This window comes from Phacochoerus africanus, chromosome 7 (assembly GCF_016906955.1).
Source record: "Phacochoerus africanus isolate WHEZ1 chromosome 7, ROS_Pafr_v1, whole genome shotgun sequence".
In the NCBI taxonomy this organism is placed as follows: Eukaryota; Metazoa; Chordata; class Mammalia; order Artiodactyla; family Suidae; genus Phacochoerus; species Phacochoerus africanus.
Genome location: NC_062550.1, coordinates 57760149 through 57785234, shown reverse-complemented (window position 1 = coordinate 57785234; position 25086 = coordinate 57760149). Strand labels below are relative to the sequence as shown.

General features: G+C 39.8%; 1 protein-coding gene across 8 annotated transcripts in view; it reads left to right on the top strand.

Moving 5' to 3' along the window:
• Window positions 1-9010: 9010 nt before the first annotated feature.
• Window positions 9011-25086, top strand: part of PLEKHA5 (pleckstrin homology domain containing A5) — a 253986-nt gene continuing 237910 nt past the window's right edge. For 3 of the 8 annotated variants that reach the window (XM_047787463.1, XM_047787455.1, XM_047787456.1), the window contains exons 1-3: window positions 9013-9205; window positions 9355-9434; window positions 11768-11825. In XM_047787463.1, coding sequence (XP_047643419.1) covers window positions 9114-9205; window positions 9355-9434; window positions 11768-11825 — 230 coding nt within the window. In that variant the 5' untranslated portion in view covers window positions 9013-9113. Of the gene's footprint in view, window positions 9206-9354; window positions 9435-11767; window positions 11826-25086 lie in introns of all 8 variants that reach the window. The other 5 variants (XM_047787454.1, XM_047787461.1, XM_047787453.1 and 2 more) reach the window with 3 other exon arrangements.

Below are 25086 nucleotides of genomic sequence, written 5' to 3'. Positions count from 1 at the left end.
GTTGTGGCACAGTGGAAACGAATCCGACTAGTAACCGTGAGGTTGCAGGTTCAATCCCTGGCCTTGCTCATTGGGTTAAGGGTCTGGCGTTGCCGTGAGCTGAGGTGTAGGTTGCAGACACGGCTCAGATCCCGTGTTGCTGTGGCTGTGGTGTAGGCTGGCAGCTGTAGCTCTGATTAGACGCTAGCCTGGGAACCTCCATATACCTTGGGTGCAGCCTTAAAAAGCAAAAAAAAAGAAAAAGAAAAAACTCAAAAAAAATTTTTAATCCCTATCAAGATTGTCCCTCAAAAAAACTTTCTTAAAACACTCTAGTAAAACACATAAATAGATATTTCTACCTTCTCTATAGAAATGATAAAGTTGGACTAAGAATGATGCAATTGAAAATAGAATAATACACGACACTAACCAATGCTTCTTAGGTTTATACCCCTAGGTAATTCTAGCGGGACAGGACTCCAGCTGTCACCAAAATGGGTTTCATAGCACAGTTTCTCCTTCCCTCTGTTACCCATATACAACCTTGGAAAAAGACAGAAATTTAAGCTGATATGACATTTTTTTAGCCTTTTTCCTTTTAAACCTATTCATTTCCTATGTAATTATTTCTAACTTTTTCTTGATTTTCTTAGGTCAAACATGAATGTTCTTCAGATCAGATAGTCAACTGTTGAGATACTTCCAAATTGACAGCTGCTTGGTTTTAAGAAAAATGTATCTAACATAGAAGAGCTTTGTTAAAAAAAGTCTTCAGGTTTTTTTTCCCATAGCACTGTACACTGTTATGTTACAATTCATTCAATTACTAAAAATTTGTGAATACTAACTATATACAAGGCAGTGCCTAAGACAACATAAAAATTTGCATTTGTATTACATTTTCCTTTATTGGGACTACTTGATATATTACAATTAGATAAAGATATTCAATTTTAGATTACTATTTATGTAATTCTACATGTAGCTAAAATATAAACAATAAATTGGAAATCAGAAAATTGTTTCAAAAGCAACTATAATAAAATATATGTGCATATACATACTTTTCTATAACAAGTTATTAATTGTTGGGAAAATTTTCTTGCTTTAAGTGAGTGGTGACTCAAAATAATAAAGAAAAATTGTCTATAAGGAGAGTAAAACACTAACAATGAGGGAGAAAATGATTCTTCATTCTTTCATTTATTCTTTAGGCTTAGGACATAGATTTAATAAACTTTCGCACTTATAGCCATACACATAACAGTGACTATAAGTTTGTTTTCTTCTCTGGTTCATTCTGCTATTATAGTATATGATTTTTCTAACTACTACATTTTATTTTTTTATCAATATTACTTTTTCTAGAATTTATATGCAAAAGAAAGGTCCATAGAGCCCTTCAATAGATTAAAGATAATACTGAATCCTTTCTGTTCTTCAGTATCTCATTCAATATAACTACACATCTTAGTATTCTATAAGCCAGGTAGACAGCTCTATAGAAAGCAGTTATTTTCATACACTGCTATGCTGGTCTTGGGCCCACGCCATTTTTTTTCTCTTCTATATGGGATATTCTATAAAAAGCTAAGGAGAATGTTAAATCTAAGAAAGGAAAGAAAAATGACTCACTAGCACGTTGCAGTAATAAAAACAGAAATAAGTATCAAACAAGGAATGCTTCATAAAATATAGGACACTATGTAAATATCGGTACTATTATTCATTCACGTAAGTAACATTTATTGAGTCCTAGGTAATAAAGATAAGTAAATAAAATGTTTTCATTTAGGGAGTTAGGGATAAGGAAGAGATACAGACCATGAAAACAATTTAGCAGAGAAGATATGGGAGTATGGCAGAAGGAATAGCTAGGTTGGTCCAAAGGAATCAGGGATGGTTTCTTAGTGGAAGTTAAGTTTTCAGCTAAGAATGTAAATATAAGTAGGAGTCTGTTAGGTAAACAGAGAAGAGGACATTCTAGGGAGAGAGAGATGCATGTGCAGAGACTTGAAAGAGCCTAGCTTGTTCAGAGAACAGTAGGCCATTCCATATGGCAACCATGTAGGGGGGCAGGGCTCAAGATCAAGAAGGGTCTCAAATACTAGGCAATAGGCTTTGGATTTGTTCTAAGTTTTTTGAGCCATGAGAGGATTTTATGCAAGAAAGGAACATAATCAGATTTGCATTTTTAAAAAGATCATTCTGGTAGCAGTGATGAATGCTTATATTAGGAGCATATGAGGAAGAGCAATAAATTTGTGATATATCTAATGGGCATGAATATAAATGATTAACCAACTGGTTGTGGGACGATAATTCCCAACTTTCTGATGTGGATGTTTAGATGCTGGTACCATTCACTAAGAGGGGAACACACAGGGTGGTGCCAGTATTTGGAAGAAAAGTGACTTGTTTGGAAATGTCGAGTTTTGAGTATTTGAGGACCACCCAGAAGGAACATGTCTAGAAGGAAATTTGATATATGGCCTAGAACTCAGGAGAGAGGTCTAGGCTGGAAATACAGATTTGGGAATTGTTCCCATTGTGGCTCAGCAGGTTAAGAACCCAACATAGTATCCATGAAGATATGGGTTCAATCCCTGGCCTCACTCAGAGGGTTAAGGATCCAGCATTGCCGTGAGCTGTGGTGTAGGTCAGAGATGTGTCTTGGATCCCCTGTTGCTGTGGTTGTAGTGTAGGCTGGCAGCTGCAGCTCCGATTTGACCCCTAGGCTGGGAACTACCATATGCCATGGGTGTCGCTGTAAAACGAAAAAAAAAAAAAAATCACCAAAGTAGTTGTCAGTTGCTGATTCTTTGGTCTAATCCTTGGACGTTCTGGTTGAATGGGTCTTTCCAGGAAGTCCCAGGAATCAATACTGAAATAAGCTTCCCAGGGACTGTACTGCAGATGGTCTAGAGCAAAGATCAGGAGAACTATGAGAAAACAGAAGTGGAAAGTTTCAAGGAGTAGAAGTGGTGACATATGAATTCAGCTTGGCGCTGAAAGTATCCCTTGGACTTGGCAGCCTTTAGGGGGACACTGGTGACTCAGAAGAGAAGGTGCAGTGCCATGCTGAGAGCAGACACCGACAGCAGTCAGTAGAGAGTAATTGCTGGTGAGGAAAAAGACCTAGTCAATGAAGATTGGCAGGAAAGGAATCCCTTGTGGACAGAATTTAATTTGAAATCTAATGTCCAAAGGACCAGGTTCAAGCCTTAAGTTTGCCACTTAGTGGCTAGATTATATAATATCTTCATGGAGTCCATTTTCTTGTTTGTGTTAATAATCTATGTACATATGCACAGGTTAAATATGATACTGGATGTGAAAGAACTTTGTAAATTGCTCTTCCATTTTTTTTTTCTATTAACAAGCCATCTGAGTAGCAGAAAATCCTAACCAGTTCTATACAACAGGCATCTTACTTGTGACTGTCCACTGTGACAAAGCAGCCCCAATTTCAGCTATTGGAGTGTTCAGCCCATAAAAGCAGAGGGCTTTAGAGCAAAAAAGAATCATATGTAATGTCCTAAATAGACCAGTGCCCTTACTTTACAGATGAGACTCCAGAGGTCTGAAAGGGGGATGGCTGCTAAATGATTTGTTCAAAGTCAGACACCTAATTCATGGCAAAGACGGCATATGATTCAGCCAGACTCCTGGCTCGCTATCCAGACCCCTGTCCCTGCATTATAACATACTTCTTTTAATTCTCCACCATTTGAATTTCAGTCTTTCTCTTTCATAGAAAGGAGAGAAGTAGATTGAAGCTTTACTGACTGGAGTAAAGGAAGAGGTATTTCATTTGAATGAGCCTAGAGGTTCAGAGGTAAGTTCCTTGAAGATTTTTGTTTGTTTCTTTCTTTTTTTTTAAGATTACCTTTATTTATTTACTTATTATCCAATTTATATATTTAATTTACTTTCCTCTGTTTTATTTATTTATTTATTTATTTATTTATTTATTTATTTATTTATTTATTTATTGCTTTTTAGGGCCGTACCTGCAGTATATGGAAGTTCCCAGGCTAGGGGTTTAATCAGAGTTACAGCCGCTGGCCTACACAACGCAGGATCCAAGCTGTGCCTGTGACCTACACCACAGCTCATGGCAATGCTGGATCCTTAACCCACTGAGTGAGGCCAGGGATTGAACCCACATCCTCATGGATACCTGTGAGGTTCCTTTCTGCTGCACCACAAAGGGAACGCCTGAAGATTTTGTGTGTGTGTGTGTGTGTGTGTGTGTGTGTGTGTGTGTGTGTGTCTTTTTAGGGCCAAACTTGTGGCATATGGAGGTTTCTAGGCTAGGGGTCAAATCGGAACTGTAGCCACCAGCCTATGTCACAGCTACAGCAATGACAGGTCTTAGCCTGTTTTCGACCTATACCACAGACCAAGGCAACTCAGGATCCCTAACCCACTGAGCAAGGCCAGGGATCCAGCCAGCGTCCTCATGGTTACCAGTCAGATTTGTTTCCACTGAGCCATGACAGGAGCTCCTTTGAAGATATTTTTGATTTCCATCCCTCTTAGTCTCCAAGCCTCTAGGCAGATGCCAACTTAGTCTAGAACCCCAGCTGTAGCAGAGGGAGCAGCCAGCAGCAGGGTTGCTAGTGCTGCTATTTATTTCTTTCAGTTATTCCTGTTTATAATTGAAGAGCTATCTAAAACAGCAATGTTAAAAGATTATAGTTTAAGATAGGCCTTGAATGGTTTATTAGACACCCTTAGAAAACAACTGTATAGGTTTCTTTCTTTTTTTCTTTTGGTCTTTTTGCCATTTCTTGAGCCATTCCCGTGACATATGGAGGTTCCCAGGCTAGGGGTCCAATTGGAGCTGTAGCTGCTGACCTACGCCAGAGCCACAGCAACATGGGATCCAAGCCGTGTCTGTGACCTACACCACAGCTCACAGCCATGCCGGATTCTTAACCCACTGAGCAAGGCCAGGGATCAAACCTGCAACCTCAAGGTTCCTAGTCGGATTCGTTAACCACTGCACCATGACGGGAAATCCAGTTTAGGTTTATTTCTATGAAAAGGCTAGAGATGCTACTTCCACACTATACTTAAATATTTGCATCTCCGTCTTCCTTTCTGAGCTGCCCTGAGCAGGCCAAGACTTTTGATTCCTATCATCCAACAGAATGGCTGGCATGGCATATATAGTAGGGATCCTATAGATGATTATTGAATGAGTGAATGAAATAATCTCATTAACCCTCTTATCAATTTATTCCTTAACATAAAAAGAATCCCCAATAAATTGATTTCCAAATATTATTTTTCTTCCCTGTCTTAGGTCCTCAATCTCCATTTTTTCTGCCAAGATTTTCACTAACCTAATTTGACTCTCAATTTTGCCCTTCCTCACATTTCCTGATATATAACTCTACAGTTGACTAATTAAAGGGGCTGTTTATAATATTCTTTATTTTGTGAGCTTTTAATGTAACAAAATATATAAGGTAACACAAATATAGTTGGAAAGACAACCTAATCAAAGTCACAAATCTTTGTTGGTAGCTTTTAATAAACACTAATGTGTATGAATGAGAGATGTTTCTAGATAGTAAAAAAGAAATTTCTCTTTCTGGAGCCTCTTTCTCTACTTTCCAGAGCTCATGCTTTTATCAAAGGGGCAAAAATCTGATTTACTGTTCTTCTAAGATGTCATTTTGCTCTCTTTTCTTTCATATATTTTAAGCAACTTTCTTTTGAGTTTTTCTGGTCACAGTATGTATTTTTCTGTTACATTTGAACCAGAAGCTCTTTAGTACAAGTATTGACCTCTGTATATGGATAGATTGATATTTACTTTTAGTGCTCAGTACTTTTGTTTTTATTTATTTATTTACTTATTTATTTATTTATTGCTTTTTAGGGCCATACCCGTAGCATATGGGAGTTCCCAGTCTAGGCATCCAATTGGAGCTGCAGCCACTGGCCTATATCATAGTCATAGCAACGCCAGATCCAAGCCACATCTGTAAACTACAGCACAGCTCACGGCAACTTGGGATCCTTAACCCACTGAGCAAGACCAGGGATCAAACCCTCATCCTTATGCATGCTAGTCAGATTAGCTACTACTGAGACACAATGAGAACTCCTGTCAGTACTTTTAAACCTATTTTTTTTCAGAGAAGTTATAATAGTCATAGGCTAATATTCCTCAAAAAGGTGCATCATGATATGTGAAATGGAATAGTTTCATAGGATGGAAATATTAAAAAATATTATAAAAAGCAGAAGTTAGGTATGAGTTTAAGTCTGAGTCAGTTATTGAAGATGTATGGAGTGATAAAAATGGGATATGTTACTGGGAAATAACTCTCTTGGGAGGTCAAAGTACTGGGAAGAACATGGAATTGAATAACCATCTGAAGACTGACTCAAGGTTGGGAAGGATTCAATGATGGGAGGATATGATTCCTAGCCTCTTGGCAGTGAAGAAAACACGCATGTACATACAACTTGAAAGCAAAGCAGACCTGGATGAGGCAATAAGTTTACAGAGAAAGGACATTCTAGGAAAATTTAAAGAAAAATACAGCTTTACTCATTAATGGTGAAAATTATCCAGAGTGCCTTACATTTCATGTATGAAGCTCCTTTTATTAGCTCCTGGAAGTCACAAGGGTGACTATTTTCCCAAATAGAAGCATTTTGTATATCTGTCATTGTTTTTTTTATTTACTGCCTTTCCTAAATTTTATGCAGTTGTACCTAGGATTTTAGATTTTAGGTTACTTTTTAAGCACTGATAATGTGATTTCTTAAGATACACATTTTTATTAAGTGAATCTCTATCACTTTTTTTTTTGCTTTTTTTTTAGGGCTGCACCCATGGCATATGGAGGTTCCCAGGCTAGGGGTCAGATCCATGCCACAGCTGCTGGCCTACTCCACAGCCACAGCAAAATGGATCCGAGCCTCGTCTGAGATCTATACCACAACTCACAGCAACGCTGAATCCTTAACCCACTGTGCGAGGCCAAGGATCGAACCCACATCCTCATGGATACCAGTTGGATTCGTTTCCGCTATGCCACAACAGGAACTCCTCTATCACTTTTTAAAATATGCTTTGTATTAATGAATCTTGCAAATCAAAGATTCATAGCTAAAAGGAATCCCCATACAACATATGGTCAACTTAATAACTTCACAACGTATGTAGTCAAAAAATCAATGCTTTATCATTGGACTAACAGGGATTAGATTTCTAAAGTTATTAGAATATAAAGATTTACTTTAGATTTTAAAATCTGTAATATAGCCCAATATAAAGTCAATAGCTCTTGCTTTTATTGCTGTGTTACATCCTGTGACCACTGATGGTAATGTGGAACATTTCCTGCTAGTTATTCATTGATTAAAAAACCTCATTTTTCCAGAGACTGGGCAGGAGATAAGATGTCAAGAAGTAATGAAATGAAAAGAAGAGAATGCAAGGGAACGAAAAAGAGAAAAACATTCAAGTGTTATTTTTTTCCCTGTATATGCAGATGGACAGGAAAATCATAGCAGTAATTGCCGACTTCTTTTCACCAAAGACAGAATGGCCTTGGGGAATTAGAGTATGAGAGAAAAAGTCCAATGAAACTGCATTCTCCTCTAGGCCCCACCTGAGGTGCTGGATCTGGCTTTGTCCAAGGTCATTTACCCTTTCTGTGCCTTAATTTCCATAACAGTTGAAAAAGATTATTTGCCTCTTTGGGCAATTGGGAAGATGAGCAAGATATTTTCAGAGGCCCGAAAAACTGGTCAGAAAAAAGTGCTGTAAGAATACAAGTAGTACTAATATTAGTGAGCTGTGTATCCTGTTGGCATGAGTCATCTTGCTGCAGAGACACAGAAGCAATTCCAAGTGTGGCTGAGCACCAAACAATGAGGAGTCCGGTGCTCTTAGCTGGTGTTAAGGGAGAGCTTAGTTGCAGTGAAATCTGCCCTTCTCTCTTTCAAAGAACCAAGGTGGGGAGGGGACAAAACTTTTAAAACAGGTATAGAATGTAATTACATACAGACAGACTTTTGAAATATTAAAGCCAGTTTGAATCCAGACTTTGCCACTTAGTACTGTGACCTTGAGCAAGTTCTGTTTCTTTAAACTTTATTTTTCCCATCTGTAAAATGGGGATTATATCTATAGGCTATTGTGGGGACTTAACATACACAGTTACAAAGACTCTGTAAAGTTAGCCATTATTGTAATTTACAAGATAGGAGAAAGAAACCCAGATTAATGAATAAATGAATCTTAAAAAAAAGAAGAAAAAAGACAAGTTTGTATTTTACAAAACATTATATGATTTAAGGGATCTAGGAAGAGGCAAACTTGTTTTGTCAAGCCTGAATCCACTCATATTTCATGGATTTCACCGCAACTAATCAAATCTTTGATATCTGGTACACAGAACACATACAGGAGAAACCTTCCGTGTGCTTCAACAAAAACAGCTCTCTATTCTAAAGCTATATGTATGTGTGTGTGTGTGTGTGTGTATATATATATATATATATATATATATACATATACATATATATAATTTTTTTTAACCTCTTGGATATCCAATAGCTCTTATAAAACAAAGCTCAGATGCTGTTTTTCTGTTGTTTTAAAGAGAGAGCATTCAGGGGAGCGTGGATTACACTCTCTTTGAATCACGCTCAGGGCTGTGAAGCCTTCAGGCAAAGCCCGAGGAGCAGAACGCGTTTTTTCTGTGTGGTTTTTTTTTTTTCCTTTTTAAAAAAAAAAAAAAAAATCGATCTCTGAACCTTCGCTCCGGCGGCGGGGGCGGAGGAGGGTGCGGGAGGGAGGGGTCTGGTTGCGGGGCGCGGCGCCGCTCGCCCATCCCCCGAGCGCGCGGCGGGGCGGCCGGCCGGCGGCCGCGGAGGATGCGGAGGGGCGGCGGCGCGGGCCTGACCCAGCCGGGGCGTTGGGGCGGGCGCCGCCCGAGGCGGTAGGGCGCGCGCGGGGGCGCGCCGGGCCGGGAAGGCGCGCTCGGGCCGCGCTCGCTCCGCGCTCCCTTCTCTCGTTCGCTCGCTCGCTCCCTCCTCCCTCGGCAGCCGCGGCGGCAGCAGAAGGCGGCGGCGGCGGCGGCTGGGGATCAGACATGGCGGCGGATCTGAACCTGGAGTGGATCTGTTCCTTGCCCCGCTCCTGGACTTACGGGATCACCCGGGGCGGCCGAGTCTTCTTCATCAAGTAAAGATCCGGGGACGGCGCGGGGGCCTGGAGGAGGCGGGAGGCGGGCGACACGGGGAGAGCGAGCCGGTCTGTGCCGCTCCGGCCCCCTGGGCTCCTCCCGCGCCCCCACTCACGCCCCGTCTCGGCCCCTTCTCTCACCCCTGCAGCGAGGAAGCGAAGAGCACCACCTGGCTGCACCCCGTCACCGGCGAGGCCGTGGTCACTGGGCACCGGCGGCAGAGCACAGGTAACGCGGAGCCCGGCCGGGCCCGAGTGGAGTTGGGCTCAGCCGGGAGGAGGCGGCAGAGCCCGGGCCGCCAGCCTCCTGCCGGCAACCTGCCCCGAGCCGCGGTCCCGGGGAGGCGGCGAGGCGGGGCGGAGGCAGGCGAGGGCGGCCGCAGGTAGAGGAGCCGCGGGGGCCCCTCCGCGTTACTTCCCTCGAGTCTCTGGACGCCTCCCCTCCTCCGCGTTTGGTAGCCACTTGCCCCCCATCCCAACCTGGTCACTCCAACCCCCCTAGGGTGGCCGAATCCCCCCTCCCGGGAAACCTGGGTCTGACTTTTAATTCCAGCAGCCACCTTGAATCCTTCTGTAGATCCCTCCCCCTTCCCCCGGCACCCCACTTCATCCCTTTCCACCTTTAAGAAGTCCTTTCCCACTCCCCTCCCTGCTGCCCGGGACCCTTCTACTGGTCCGCCGGGAGAACGTATCCACATCCTCCCCCTTCCGTGCGGCTTCCTCCTCCGAGGTGGGACTTGTGGGTAGGTGGCTGCTGGAGGAGGAGAGCAGTTTGGGGGGTGCTGCGATCCTCTCCGAGGATCTAGAGGCTCAGGAAAGCTGGGCGCTTTCCTTCCTACCACTGGAGGAGTAGCCGGGGTCGGAGGAGGCATTTGCAGCTGCAGTTGCTGGTCAGCCAGATTTAAAGTCCCCGGCGGCGGCCCCGAGATCGCACGCCCCGCCGGGAAACGGTGGGCGTGCTAGAGGGTGTCCAGCGTGTGGGGATCGGTGCCCTGAATGGAGAGGGTTGGCGGGGAACCCTATCTCACCCGTGCCTTTGGTAGCTTGTTTGAATGCTGCATGTGAGTTGAGCTGGCCAAGGGCTGATTGGAGCTTCAGGGCTGGTCTGGCTTTCTTTTGTCATTCTTTGTGTATATTCTTGAAACTTGTTTGTCTTTGAAACGTGTAACATGTGTTCTCTTCCTGGCCTGCCTCTCTTTCTGGTGGTTGGAAAGGCTTGAGAACAGTTTGGGTGGAAGGTGAGGCCGGCTTCAGCAGTCCTGTAGAGCTTGCCCTCTAGGATACTTCCTCTCCTACTCTGAGATTCTTTGAGTCTCTTCAAGTTCCCAGGATCTTGAACAAGCCTGCTTTCTCTGTTCAGTTCTGGGGTTCAGTGAAGTGACTAATATCTCCAAATTTGCAAAAAGGTGGAGGAGGAAAGGGAAAGCTGGTGTAGCAAGCATGATGAGGTTACATTTTTAAGGCATTTCTGACTAATACACTGTCATATTTCACTCCCCGGTGCAGTCTTTGACTTCAATGTACATTTCAGTGTTTTGTATAACCTACCTCAACTTTGATGGCCTCTTTGCCTTATGGGGGGTAACATATGTCGCAAAAGACAATATGATATTTAGATTATATAGCCTAATCGTCTCCTGGAATTATTTCATGTTTATTTTGGTTATGTTTAATAAATATGTAAATTTGTACCTTGTTTACCCCCACAGATTTTGATAACATTCACACCTCAGAAAAATTTATATTATTTCGGGTTTGTTTTTTTTTTTTTGAGAGATGGTCTTGATTTTTTTTCTGCTTTGGTTCACTTGGCTTTGACTTCTTCTATACACATCAGCCTTTTCTTTTTTTTTTTAATTCCAAAGCTGTATTATGATTAAATCCAAGTCACTTGTCCTTTGTAAGCAATGCATAGCACAAAATGTTACCATAATTCACCTGTTATTCCCGATCATTACTTGAGACTTAACATCTCTTAAAGTCAATTCTGTGGAAACATACATGTATAAGTATGTGATGTCAGGTTTTTTTCCCCTAATTAAGTACTTAAGAAGTTCTTTCTTATCAGTGGCACTTCCTGGATGGATGTCCTTATGTAGCTGAAAGGTATAGTCTTAAAAGAAACACAACATAGCTAGGAAGAAATGGGTGTTACCTTTCATGCTGCCTTTCCTGGCACCAGGTTACCTTTGGTTTTGGGGGATTTTTTGGCCTACCGTCATGGGTATTTATCCAGAATTAGACAGCATCCCTTTGCTTTTTTTGGATGCCAGGGCATAGTTCCTCTCCACTCTGATCAAAGTATGTAATTATGTCAGATAATCTCTGATATTGTTGATACTTTACTGGTGGCTTTAAATTTGAATTGCCATTTTTCCCCAAAATGGTATTATATCCACTGTGAGTTTTATTATCAGTCTGACACTTTAAAAATTTTTTTTGGTTGGAAACCTACTTAACAAATGAAAATAGCTGATCATGAAAATGAATAATTAAAATGGTTTGAAACTTACTTTGCTCTTCTGTTGAAGTAATACTAATTGTAAAATATATGTTTTTTAGATTTGCCTACTGGCTGGGAAGAAGCATATACTTTTGAAGGTGCAAGATACTATATAAAGTGAGTTTTTTATTTATGATTTTTTTTCTCTTGGTAATTCGAATGTTATGAATAACGTTTAGTTGTATGTGTAGGTATCTTCCTTACAGTTTATCCTGTAGCATTGACTTTAGGCTTTATGAATGTTGGCATTTTGAGAGAAAGATGGCACTCTTAGTTTTCTTGTTGTTTGCCTGAACATTCATTGATTTAGATTAGATCATTTATGGCCACAGTTGCATTTTTGGTGCTTCTGTATATATTCTTGAGTGATAGAGCATTATAATATTTTGTTTTTAGGGTGTTATTATTTTTTTTCTTTCTAAGTGCATTCTGTTTGTGTGTGTTTTGACCAGAGCTATTAATAAGTAGCAAAAGTGATGTAAAGCTAGATTACAGTTTGGTGAACAATGACAGGCTGAAAGTAAAAACAAATACTGAATAGTTCACCGACATCTGTTGGAGCACTGTAATTTGCCTTGGTTTCCTTAAATACATATGTTTAAAAAATATATATCTAAATGTTTTACTGGCATTTGTGTTTAAATAAAAGGCTTTCAGAAGAGCTTACAAGAGACAAATAACCAGTCCTAACCTTTAAATTAATTCTATAGAATATTGAACTAGTTTCTATTCAGAATTAGCTTGATAGTACTTGGAGACAAACACAATCTTTGAGGTTAGCATTAAGTAGGAAAATTTTTATCCCTCAAGGGAAATAAAGGTAGTTTTATTTTCATTTTAAATTAGAAACTGTTTACTTAAGAGCTTGTTTTTGCTGTTTCAGATTTTTTTGTTTAATTTTAAGGAACTGAGGCTTGAAAGAGGATGCTTACATACAAGGTTTTGTTGGGATGCCAGTCATTTATTAATAACAGGTACCTAGCTAAAGGTATCTCTGTTTCATTGGGCCCAGTAAGACATTTTACTTTACTAAGTGCCATTTTAAATATGATGCTATAATTCCATGAAATTATAGCCACCTATATAGTTTTAATGTTTTTTAGAATAATATTTATATAAGATGTTAAGGATATTTATAGGTATTAGAAATGCTTGCTTTTGAATATAGAAGTACAGAAAGCAAAACTAAGATATAGCAGGGGAGTATAGTTTCATGATGTGGTCCTTTTCTGGGTATTTTTGATTTACATCTTTTATTTGGAGATTGTGCTGTGCATTATTAGATACCCTAAACAATAAAGATATGAGTAAAGTGCAGAGTCATCAAGTATGTTTTTTTAATGGTGATTTTCATCTTGAATTAAAGTGAGTTTGTATTGCCATGAAAAGGGATGCTTCTTTTTTTGGACAAAGTATTGATATTTCTGAAGAAAAACAGTTGTGTGTGTGTGTGTTTAATGGAGTTCATTTATTTTTATCCAATATAATTTTAACTACTATACATTAAGTCTAGTTGATCTTCCAGAATAGGAGTAACACTCCAATTCTTGATAACATTTTAATTTCTGTGAATGTGTACATTCTTAGATGAATGTTTGACAGTACAAAATGTTATTCTGTGCGGGCTGAATATGTATGTTTTAAAATTTAGAACTAAGCTGCTAGGAAGACCAAGTTTTCTCTGGTTTTACTAGCCATTTTGATTAGAACTTCTTTTATGTTGACTTAAACAAATTATCTTATTTGAGTGTCTGGCCTAAGTTTGTTTCTCATGCAAATGAGGACAATATTAAAGCTGTAATAATTTTATTTTAACTCAGGATACGTTTTTTAAGTGACTGGGTTTTAATCGTGTTTTATTGATATATGGCCATTGTGTCAAAAATAGCAATAAAGAATTTATAGCATGAAAGTGATTTGTTCTAAAATTGAGCATGTTATAGAAATATATACTCATTAAACATCTTTTAAATAAACTAACCATTGACAAATACATGCTTTGCTGAATGTTAAGTGCTACTGCTTTTCCTTTCTGGGATCTATCAGAAGACTGATTCCTTTGAAGATGAATTAAAGCTCTAATATAGGCTCTTAATTTCCTAGAAACTTTTTACTTAGGTTGTTAGGAGCAATTGGGGATGCATGATCATTCTAGAATAATAGGGGCACTACTTTTATCTTAAACTTCACAATTTACAAAGTGCTTTCACATGTTACCATGTCTGAATCTCATTATAATCATGGATATAGTCAGGAGAATTACTCTTTCCATTGTCACACCACATAATAAAACAACAGAAACATGCCTTTGGAACTTAGAGTCTGCAGAGACAGCAGGATGAGAAACAGAAGGAACATGAGCTATATTTAGAATGTTCAGAGAAGAAAGGATGGGGTCTGAAATAGGAAAGTGATGACTGTTGGTGGATATATTTCTCATTGTTGGTCCTTTTTGAAATTAAGAAAGGATTATTGAATAAGTTATCAGAAAGAGCGGTGATGTAGTGAGCAGGGTGGTTTTTGTTCACATGGGAAGAGGGAAGATGAGAGGCCAATAAAAGATAACATCGACCCCTCTTGTTATTCCTAATCTTGTGTTCCTGGGAGGCTCCCAGAGAAGAAGGGAGGCCAAAAGAGCTGTTTCTATTTTAGTTCCCAAGTGAGGTACCTTTAACTCTCAGATTATTTGAGTTGGTTCCAAATGGCGGATTTTCAAGAAGAGTTTATCTTTGGGTAATATTTTGGCATCACCGATTGCATCTCTGGGCAGTAAGAAGAGCACTGTTGTGGGGAGGAGTCTTAAGGCAGGACTGTGGCTTTGACCCTCTCACACGTTGGAGCTCAGTGTTCACATCTTTATATTAGGCTGGCTGGGAAAGGAGACTTCTCAATTCCAGCCCGCTTTCAGATTTCTTCGACTTTTGTACTATTCTGGGAATTTACAGTATTCTACAAAATAATGAACTCACAGTGCCAAGAAGAGATGAAGTGGGAAATGTGGAAAGTTACTTAGCTTTCCTATCCGGCTTAACCACTTAATCTCTTTAAGCTTTGTTGTAGATAACCTGAGATAAGGAGAGCCATAGCGGTTTGTGTTTTCTTTCTGTCACCCGCATTTTGTGTTTTGTATACTTAAACCTTTGAGGGGGAGCTGGATCACACAGTTAACAGTGCTGACTAACCAGTGTTAATGAAAAGACCTGGTCAGAGTTGACAGTTGGATAGAGTTGAATTGGACAATCAGTTTACTTTATACAGTTTTTGAAATTCATTCTTTCATGAACATTTACAGTTAGGAAACAGAATATGTTATATAGAGAAGATATTTTACTTTAAATCAGTTCGGCCAGGAGTTCCCGTCCTGGTTCAGTGGTTAACAAATCCAACTAGGGACCCTGAGGTTGCGGGTTTGATCCCTGGCCTTGCTCATTGGCCTAGGGATCTGGCATTGTCATGAGCTGTGGTGTAGGTCTCAGACATGGCTCAGATCCCACGTTGCTGTGTCTCTGGCATCGGCTGGCAGCTACAGCTCCAATTAGACTCCTAGCCTGGAAATCTCCATGTGCTGTGGGTGCAGCCCTAGGAAAGACAAAAAGACAATGAATAAATAAATCAGTGTGGCCAGAAAATGTTAATATTTGAAAATCAGTTCTATATTATAAAGATAGATGTTTAGCTTTATTTTTTTTATGAGAAAAGCTGCCTTAAGCTAACCAGCCTCTAAATTATTTTATTACTTGTATGTATATGTGTAAATACATATACACAGAATTTGAATTTGATTATTGTTTCCATATTTCTTTTTAAGACTTAAATCATGCTTTTTATCTTTAGGAAGAATGATGAAAATTATCACTGATTTTGTAACTTAAAGTATAGCTTTAAATATTCAAATAACTTAGCCTGTAAAGTACAAGAGATAATCTTACACATTTGAAGGTTATAAAGCTTTCTGCTTACTCCCTGAAAATATACTTAATGACTCTGTAATGACAGGTCATGGTAGCTTAAAATGGATGTGTCATTGACTATTCCTTTGTGCTTCATAGCTTTAAGATGGTTAATTTAAAGTGTTAAGTAAATCTTAAAACAATGCTCTCTGAATAGTAAGAAACTTTGTTCTGATTATTCAAAGGTCATTGTCTTATGTGGCAGGTTTGGGAATCAAAAATATCTTTGCAGGGTAATAAAATAGTATGTAAATTTGTGTGGTATATTTTTATATTGCTTTTTTCTTGATTTAAATTTTAAGTTCTGAAAATTGAACTTTTCCTTAGATATGCAAATAAAGCAGTTTTTGATTTTTGACTAATGAGGTTTCATTTTAGTATCTGTGATAGTTGTATGTAATGTGTGCTTAGAATTTCAAACTAACCTGCAGTGAGGGGAATTCTAGTATGAAATAGCCATTTAAGGTTGCAAGTGAGATGAAAATCTGTTTCTTCATAAATTACAACAATTCAAACTATGAGTGAAGATAGGGAACATAACTGCCATGAGAATATTAGAATACTTTGCAATGTGTTTGGTATTTAAATTGTTTGGCACAGTAGTGCTATATAATTTTATAATTGGATAAAGCAATATAATGTTTCAGGACAATTCATGGACATTGTTCTTCTTTTTCATGTTCATAACAGAGTTTTTGGAATAAGTAATCCTTATGTACAAAGTACTTTATGCTGATCATTAGATACAACTGTGAACTATGGTTTCAGCCTTCAAGGAGTTTGTAATATAGAGAAAGACATTCAGTGTATTAAAAGAGAGAGAAGGTATGGGGCACATGGACTCTAGTGTGAGGTGCTTCAACACAGCATTAAATGAATTTAATCTTCACAGTAGCCTTTTGTTATCCACCCTCCCCCTCTTTTTCATGATGAAACTGAAGCTTAAAGAGGTTAAAGGTCATATAGCTTCTCTTTTAGTCCCTAGCATTGAAATTAAAGTCTCTGGGCTAAAACCCCTCTAGACCTAAAAATACAGGGCCATATAGACAGGTCTTATATCATGTATCCCTCCATAAGTAGTTACTTGGAACTAGAAGTATCATTTCATGGAAACAAGAGACAAAGACCAACCTACAAGTAAAACTTGTTTAACTCTCTAAAAACCTGTATTATAGTTTTACTAGTTTATTATAGTTTTACTCTTAGGACTAGTATTATATTAAGAGAATCTTGGAATCCGGTGATTCTTTTACATCCACTCGGGAGTGCTTAGTAAGTGCTAGGCACTGTTTTAGGTGTTTGGGGATATAAGACCCTGCCTTCCTGGAGTCTACGGTCTAGTAGGAAATACAGACGTTAAAACAACAACAACAACAAAATAAGACAAATGTAATTTTAAAATGGCATCTTCATAAAGGAAACGCAGAGAGTTTTGTTAGGAAAGTTTACCACAAATGACAGTATTCTAGTGATAAAGTGATAAAGTGTATTTAGGTTTCAAGGTGGGAGGGTGCCAAGATTTCCAACTATAGTGTTGTTGTTAGTTTTTGTTTATTTCTTTGGCCGTGTTCGTGGCATGTGGAAGTTCCTGGGCCAGGGATCGAACCCACACCACAGCACCTACCTGAGCCACTGCAGTGACGATGCCAGGTCCCTAACCTGCTGTGCCAGGAACTCCCCAGCTATAGTGAATTTTACCTTGGGGTCTTGTCTTTTTTAGCCCCAGGACCACGGACCATTGCTTGGGAACAGGCCTCCTCAGTGTCTTCTTGTAGTGCCCACGTAAGCTTACTGCCTGGCCTCTTGATACTCGGAGTAAATGGTGTCTGTGCTGATGGTGCTGGGCCTCCAGGCTCTAGAGGAGTTAATCAGGATAGAAAAAGAGGAGACCCCACAACTCAAGTGCTTCAAATAATTTTTCTCCTAATGTGGGTAGACCTCTTTGGTTTTTCCTTATTCTGAAAGCTGGTATATGTTTAGGAAGGAGGAAGAAATGGGGAGTAGAAAAAGATAAAATTGGTTGGAAGAGTCAAATATGTGGAAGCCTTAGAGACTGGTAGGATGTGAACAACCCTGTCTTCTTTCTGTCCTATGGAAGACGGGTTTGTTTCTCAGTGTTTGTGGACCCATGCTCTTTTCTGGAACCTTTCCATTTTTCTGTAACACATATGTGTAAAGTTAGGGTTCATGGTGGAAAGTTACATGTATAGATGTGTATGTGTAAATTGGAGTTAATGTAAAAAATGATGCTCGTTATCTGTCAGGTGTCTTAAGAAATCAGAGGTGAAAGAGGTGTCTTAGTTAGTCTTGGCTGTCCTGGAAAGGCTTGAAGGAAGAGGCAGGAGTTGAGCTAGGCCTGAAGGGCATGGAGGGAATTCAGATGGGCTGATATAGATGACTAGTAAGATAAATCTATGGTGGGTGGGGACATACATAATGCATGTGATGAATAGTGATAACTATCCTGCTGGTAAGTGATGTTAACTTAGAAAATGCTAGGATAATGGGAAGTCAGACTAGGAATGCTGTTTGGAGCTTTACTGTGTCTGGCCTTTGAATGTCAGGCTGAGATTTTTGTTTCTAGACAAATCATTGCAGATGTTTTTTGGTATAGCATTAATGGCACAAAGTGAAGGTTTTAAGAGAGAGTTTAATATAGACAGCATGGATTAGGGGCAAACCTGGAACCAAGGAGACCCATTCTGGGTTGGTTGCTACAATCTGGGAGTTACTTGCTTGTACTAAGTTGATAGCAGCAGGAAAGAAAGGAAGGAGACCATCGATCAAAGATATTAAAGAGGAGCTGACAGGCCCTGGGAGCCTTGCTGAGCTGGGAGGTTGTCAGAGAAGGAGAGGTGGAAAGTTACTTAGAAGCCTTTGTGTCTGAGTGGCTAAAAGAATGATTGGTACCCTTGACCAAAATAAGGGAGCTCTAGGTGGAGGTGTTAATGATGGTTTGGTTTTTAAGCTGCTTATCTTGAGAGGACATACCACTTCAGTGGCTAAAATCTGGCCTTTCCAAAGGACTCCCAACATTATCTTCTGTTCCTCATGAACAAGAAACACAACTCCTACACCTCTCCCCAGCATGCTCCCTCATTATCTCCATAGAGTATGTAGATCCGAACCAAGGATGTCACATTCATCCATCAGTTATTCATTCAGCAAATACTTGAGTACGTGTGCCACATACTCTTAAGGAGCTTATAGTTAAATTAGTGGGAGAGACAGTAATAACGTAATCACAAATGCATAATTGTAGAGTGATAAGCGCTGTGAAGTATATACATCATGCCTTGAGCAAGTGTATTGAAAGGCTTCAGCCCAGTATGAAAGAGGCCTTTCCCAGAAACATAAGGAATACGTCTTCTTCTGAAAATTCAGAGCAGTGCAAAGTCATCTGAAAGATGAAGAATAAATAGCATCTTGGACTTGAGATTGGACCACATCCTGAGTGAAAGTGTTGCCGTATCTAAAGAAAGACTTGGGGTGGGGTTGGTGTGATGTGGAAAATTAGAAAAAGGAGAAAAACTGCAGCAGAACTTACTCTCTACTATATGATAGAGAGCAAGGCTTGGCCAACTGATTTTGACTATTATTTCAGTCCCAGTGGAAAAGTCTTCCTGTTAATCGGTTGTTCACTGATGCATTTTTTTCCTTTCAATTCTCTTTAATGTATTTTGAACTCATAATTACGTGCCGTAGTGATTAGAATACATCATTAAACAAAATAGACCACAAAACTGTACCCTTCTGGGAGCGGGATGGTGGGGGAGACTGTCAGACAAAGAAAATATAATAAATAAGTGAAGTTTATAGAATGTAAGTGCATAGAAATGCTATAAGAAAAAAAAATAGAGCAAGGTTTGGAGGGTCAGGAGAGGAGTGATGAGGAGTGGGTGTGGGGAAAAGAAGGTAGAATTGGAGCAGGAAGGGCCAGCATGTGTTGGTTGCTGTCACGTAGGGAGATACGAAGCCACTGCAGGTCTGAGCAGAAGAGACACGTGATCTGGCTTCACCTTCTAAAAGGGTCACTCTGACTATTGTGTGAAGATGAGACTTTGAGGGCCTGATAGAGCCCTGCCAGCATTAAGTTCTGTCCCTCATTAGATTCTTGCCTTGTATTTCTTTTTAACACTGAACAGGATTATGATTACATTTTTAATGGTACAGCTACCATATTTGTTTTGAACTGTCAGTGATCATCAGTAGCATTGATTTAATAATAACAGCTTTGGGAGTTCCCGTCGTGGCGCAGTGGTTAACGAATCCAACTAGGAACCATGAGGTTGCGGGTTTGGTCCCTGCCCTTGCTCAGTGGGTTAACGATCCGGCGTTGCCGTGAGCTGTGGTGTAGGTCGCAGACGCGGCTCAGATCCCGAGTTGCTGTGGCTCTGGCGTAGGCCGGTGGCTACAGCTCCAATTAGACCCCTAGCCTGGGAACCTCCATATGCCGTGGGAGCAGCCCAAGAAATAACAACAGCAACAACAACAACAACAACAACAAAAGACAAAAGACAAAAAATAAATAAATAAATAAATAATAATAATAATAATAACAGCTTTTCCAGGGGTGTGGGGTGGGTTGGGGGAGGAGACATTAAATAAACCCCTTGATCCTTATTTTACAAAAAGTATATTTAGAATGTACTTTTTCAATTTTTTTTTTTTTTTGTCTTTTTAGGGCCACACCCACAGCATGTAGAGTTCCCAGGCCAGGGGTCTTATCGGAGCTGTAGCCGCCAGCCTATGCCACAGCCACAGCAATGCCAGATCCGAGCTGTGTCTGCGACCTACACCACAGCTCACGGCAATGCTGGATCCTTAACACACTGAGCGAGGCCAGGGAACAAACCCGCAACCTCCTGGTTCCTAGTTGGTTTCATTAACCACCGAGCCATGACAGGAACTCCTAGAATGTACTATTTATTTATCTATCTATCTATCTATCTATCTATCTATCTATCTATCTATCTTTCTTTGTCTTTTGAGGGCCACTCCCGCAGCATATGGAGGTTCCCAGGCTAGGGGTCTAATCAGAGCTGTAGCCACCGGCCTGTGCCACAGCCACAGCCATGTGGGATCTGAGCCGTGTCTGCAACCTACCCCACAGCTCACGGCAGTGCCAGATCCTTAACCCACTGAGGAAGGCCTAAGGTAGAACCCATGTCCTCATGGATGCCAGTCAGGTTTGATAATCACTGAGCCATGATGGGAACTCCAAGAGCAGTCTTGTTCATTGCTGTGCTTTTAGTTCCTCAGCCTGAGCCTTTCTCATAGTAGTTCCTCAATAAATGGTTGTTAATTGATGAATTTTGATGATGACAGTTAACTTAATTCCATGCTATTCAGAAACCTTATGGAATTCCCTGGTGGCTCATCAGGTTAGGGATCCGGCATTTCCACTGCTGTGGCTCAGATCGCAGCTGTGGCACCAGTTGAATCCCTGGTCTGGGAATTTCCACATGCTGTGGCAAACAAAACAAAACAAAGAAACACAAAACAAAACAAAAAAACCCTTATAATGTGGCTCTTTGTGAAATTTAAATATTCTCTTCATGTGACACCTATCTATCCCAAAATTAGTAAATTAGCTGTTTCTCAAATTTGGCTTCTTTGATGCTCCTCCAAGAGACAGGTAGGGTCTGCTCAGAGGACTGATGGGGGGACCAGATCCAGGATAAGTCAGGATGGTGCAGAAACCTGTGAGGCCTGGTAGAAGACAGCGGGAACCCATACCTTGTCACTGTATGTGCCTTTTCCATTTAGAAACGTTCACAGTTTGGGATGTTGTGGTTTGGAGAATAAGGGAACTATTGAAGTCTATCCACTGTCATAAATAATGTGAGGAAAGCAGATGCAGACCACTGAGATCAGTGGGTAGTAGAGGGGCTTGAGAGAAACAGAAAGTAGCCCTCATGAGGTGAGGTGATAGGCGGTTCACCGCCACTCGGAGCTTTCCTGGGCCACCTGGAAGTAGCTTCCTAGCTATTTGGAAATTATTCTGTGAAGTGGCCAGTAATTTCAAATGCACCCAAGGGCATCCCTCTGGACTATTTTGAAGGCAGAGACTGTGTCATTATCACCTTTATGTTTCCAGCACCCAATCATAATAGACAGTTAAATGTTTGAAATGACCTAATATAGATTGTAACAAAAGCAAGTCATTACCCAAATCTGAACATCCCAGGGCATTTTTCTCCTTCTCACTTGTCATCCAGTCAGGATTCATATTGTTGCAAATGTTCCAAAGACGACTCTTATAAGTAAAAGCAAACTGTTTTTCCCACATTAATTCCAGGAATGACACAAATGAATCCTTCAAGGCTCTTTCTCACCCACTGTTTTTCACTTTAGAAAGCTTTTCTCCACTTAACCAGAAAAAAAAGTTGCCTACAGCCCCAAATTACACCTTTTTAAGCTTTTTAACCCAGAAGATAAATTTTCTTCTCTATTCCAAAATAAAAAAATCTTAGACAAGGCTTTTGACCACTTTGTATCACATGCCCATCTCTGGAGCAAAGACTAGCCTGCCAGTCTTGAGGAATTTTCCGTCTTTGGCTGAAGCCAAGATTACTATCAGCCAGCCTTCCAAGAATCTGTGATTAGAGAGAAAGGCTGGATTCACGTGAGAAGTCAGGATAAGGAAGACTGCGTGATCAGAGGTCTGCTGCTCCTTTATATACCATGTGCAGGGCTGAGGGCCAGGAAGGCCGTGAACCTGAGCATCTGTAAAGTGTCAGTGCAGCCTCATGGTGAGCAAAACTCCCCCCTGCTCCAGGAGCCCAGGGATTTCCTCTGGTTCCTCTGAAATCACTGGCTACTTTAGAGAACAGTCCTCAAACAGTGTCAGTGCTTGGTTAATGCCACCAAAACTTGTTCGCTACACGCCTCCCATGGCTGTTCTACAGATTTTTATCCCCAGTCCCTTCCAAGTGACTGAGATTCTTTACACATAATTATTTCTGTGGATAGATATGGTCTTCAAATGAGAGAATTTGCCTCTGAGATGAAAAATAGTTTTCGTCTTCATATTGAATTAATTCCAACAGCTTTTGCAGAACCTGGTTGAAGGTGCATATGATACTCATTTTATAAATATTTACTGTAAAGCCGTTCAACCTAAAATTTAAAACTTAGTAAAATAAGACAATATGGCATAGTCTGGAAAAGAAATAGGGAATCACTTCTTGTCCATTTTTCAGAGTACAAATCAATGATAGAGGGAAAGTAACATGTTAAATTTAGTGTCAGTTTTTTTTCTCTGAAAATTCACCTGTTGTACTACATTTATTTTGATAAGTTTATTCTGTCAGAATATAGATGAATCTAATTATGGCATTTTAAAAAATTCAGTAAAGAAATGTCAGAGAATGATTCCAAATTTGTTTAGCATGTGTGCTTTTTTTCCAACCTGTTTTATAATGTTAAGTGTTTCTTTCTGATTATAGAAGTAATGCATTTTTATTATAGAACATTTGGAAAAAACTGAAGAGTATAAAGAAGGAGAAAGTAAAAATCACCCAGTCTCATCATGCAGAGAGAATTTCTATTAATATTTCAGTATATATGTGTAAATATTTTTAAAGATTTGGGTCTTATTGCTGCTACTGTGTTGAATGCTGTTTTCATTAAAGTTATATTGTGTTCTCATGTCATATATTTATTCAATGGAAGGGTTTTTGTTTTAATAATTCTGATGTTCTGTCTTACGAATATGTAATAGTTTAATCATCCTTCTATTTTTAGATGGCTATATGGTTTCCAGGTTTTTGCTGTGAGAAAAATCCTTATGTAGCATTCTTATATGCATGTCCATTTCCTAGACTTGGAATTATTGGGATAGGATATGAGCTTTTTAAAAGGTTCCTTATTTAATATTTTGCCAAATTGCCCTCTAGGAGATCTGTACACAGTTATGTTCTTTCCTTAGTAAACGAGAGTGTGTAAGAGTGTAGTGTATAATAGCGCCCTTGTTATCCATACCTACCATAAATATTCTGATGGCACAGATGAAACGTGAGGATAACAGTGAAGAATCTGGTGGATTGTTACTGTGATTCAGATTGTTTGGAACAGGGATGATTAGTCTTTCAGTTAGCTGTCGCTATATAACCAGCTATCTTAACACTTAGTGGCTTATAACAAAGATTTATAGTTTCTCACCTTTCTTTGGGATGACTGGGCTCAGCTAGGTTGTTCTGTTCCCTGTGCTGCAACTGAGGTCGCCCATGGAACTTGGCTGTGGCTGGAATATCCAGGGTCTTTTCTCATGGCCACCGATCACTTAGTGGTCCATCTAGAGTTTCTTGATAACATGGCAGCTGGCTTCTAGGAGGGAACCTGCCAAGAAGACAAGCCCCTGGGGACAAGTGCTTATAAAACCTCTTCTTGCGTTATGTGTGCTCATGTCCTTTTGGCCAAAGCAAGTCACATGACCAAAGCCAAAATAAAAAGTGGGAGAAAATTGCACAAGACTGAATACCAGGAGATGTGGTTCGTTGCAGACTGTTGATGTAATGGACAACCAGAGATGGTAAATAAGCTTCAACTTGCATTGCAACTCTAATTGATTAGCAATAGCTGTTTATAACACTGTATTCAAGAACTTGGAGGCCAACTTTGGGATCAGCAGGAAAACAGATTGTGGTAAGTTAATGATATTTGCAAGGGCTTTGGTGAGGAGGTGGATTTATTGGTGTATTTACCATCTTTAATTTAATATCTATGAATTCATATCAGAAAGCCACAAACCTTAAAATGAAAAGCAATTCAGGACATTGAGTGTAAACCCAAATATTTTTAAAAATTTGAGGTACCTGAATAAATTAAGCCTTAAGCTTTTGCTCATCCTGGTTTCACATTGGAGTAATATAACTGGTAGTAAAAGATACCAATCATTGGGATATTATGCTAAATTAATTTGCAGAATACTCATATTTTACACCAGGACTGCTCTTTCCAGTTAACTGAGTAAAAGGCTATAGCAGAGTTCAGAGATCAGAGGAACCAAGTAGCTATGCCAGTGCCCAAGATTATATGTGTAGGTGAGTGGATAGGTAGATGGATGGGTAGATAATCTCATATGTATGTGTATTTGTTTGTGTGAGTATGTGATTTTAAGCACTTGACTGAGTTGTGAACGAGACCTTTGGATTAACTCATGCAGTTTAACCAGTGTCATCAGTGGCAATATTTAAGAGTAGGCACTATACCTCTATGTATTCTAGGGGAGACTTTTAGGGAAATGTTACTATTTCTCCTACTACAGTAGTGTAGAATCGCTGATGCTTTCTCCAATGTTCTGCTCCCCAAACGAGGTTCTGTGTAACAAGAGTTTGGTGTTTGTTCTTCTCCCCTTTCTTTTCATTTATCTAATACATACATACCTACATGCTTTTATTTATTTTTACCAAAACGACATTGAG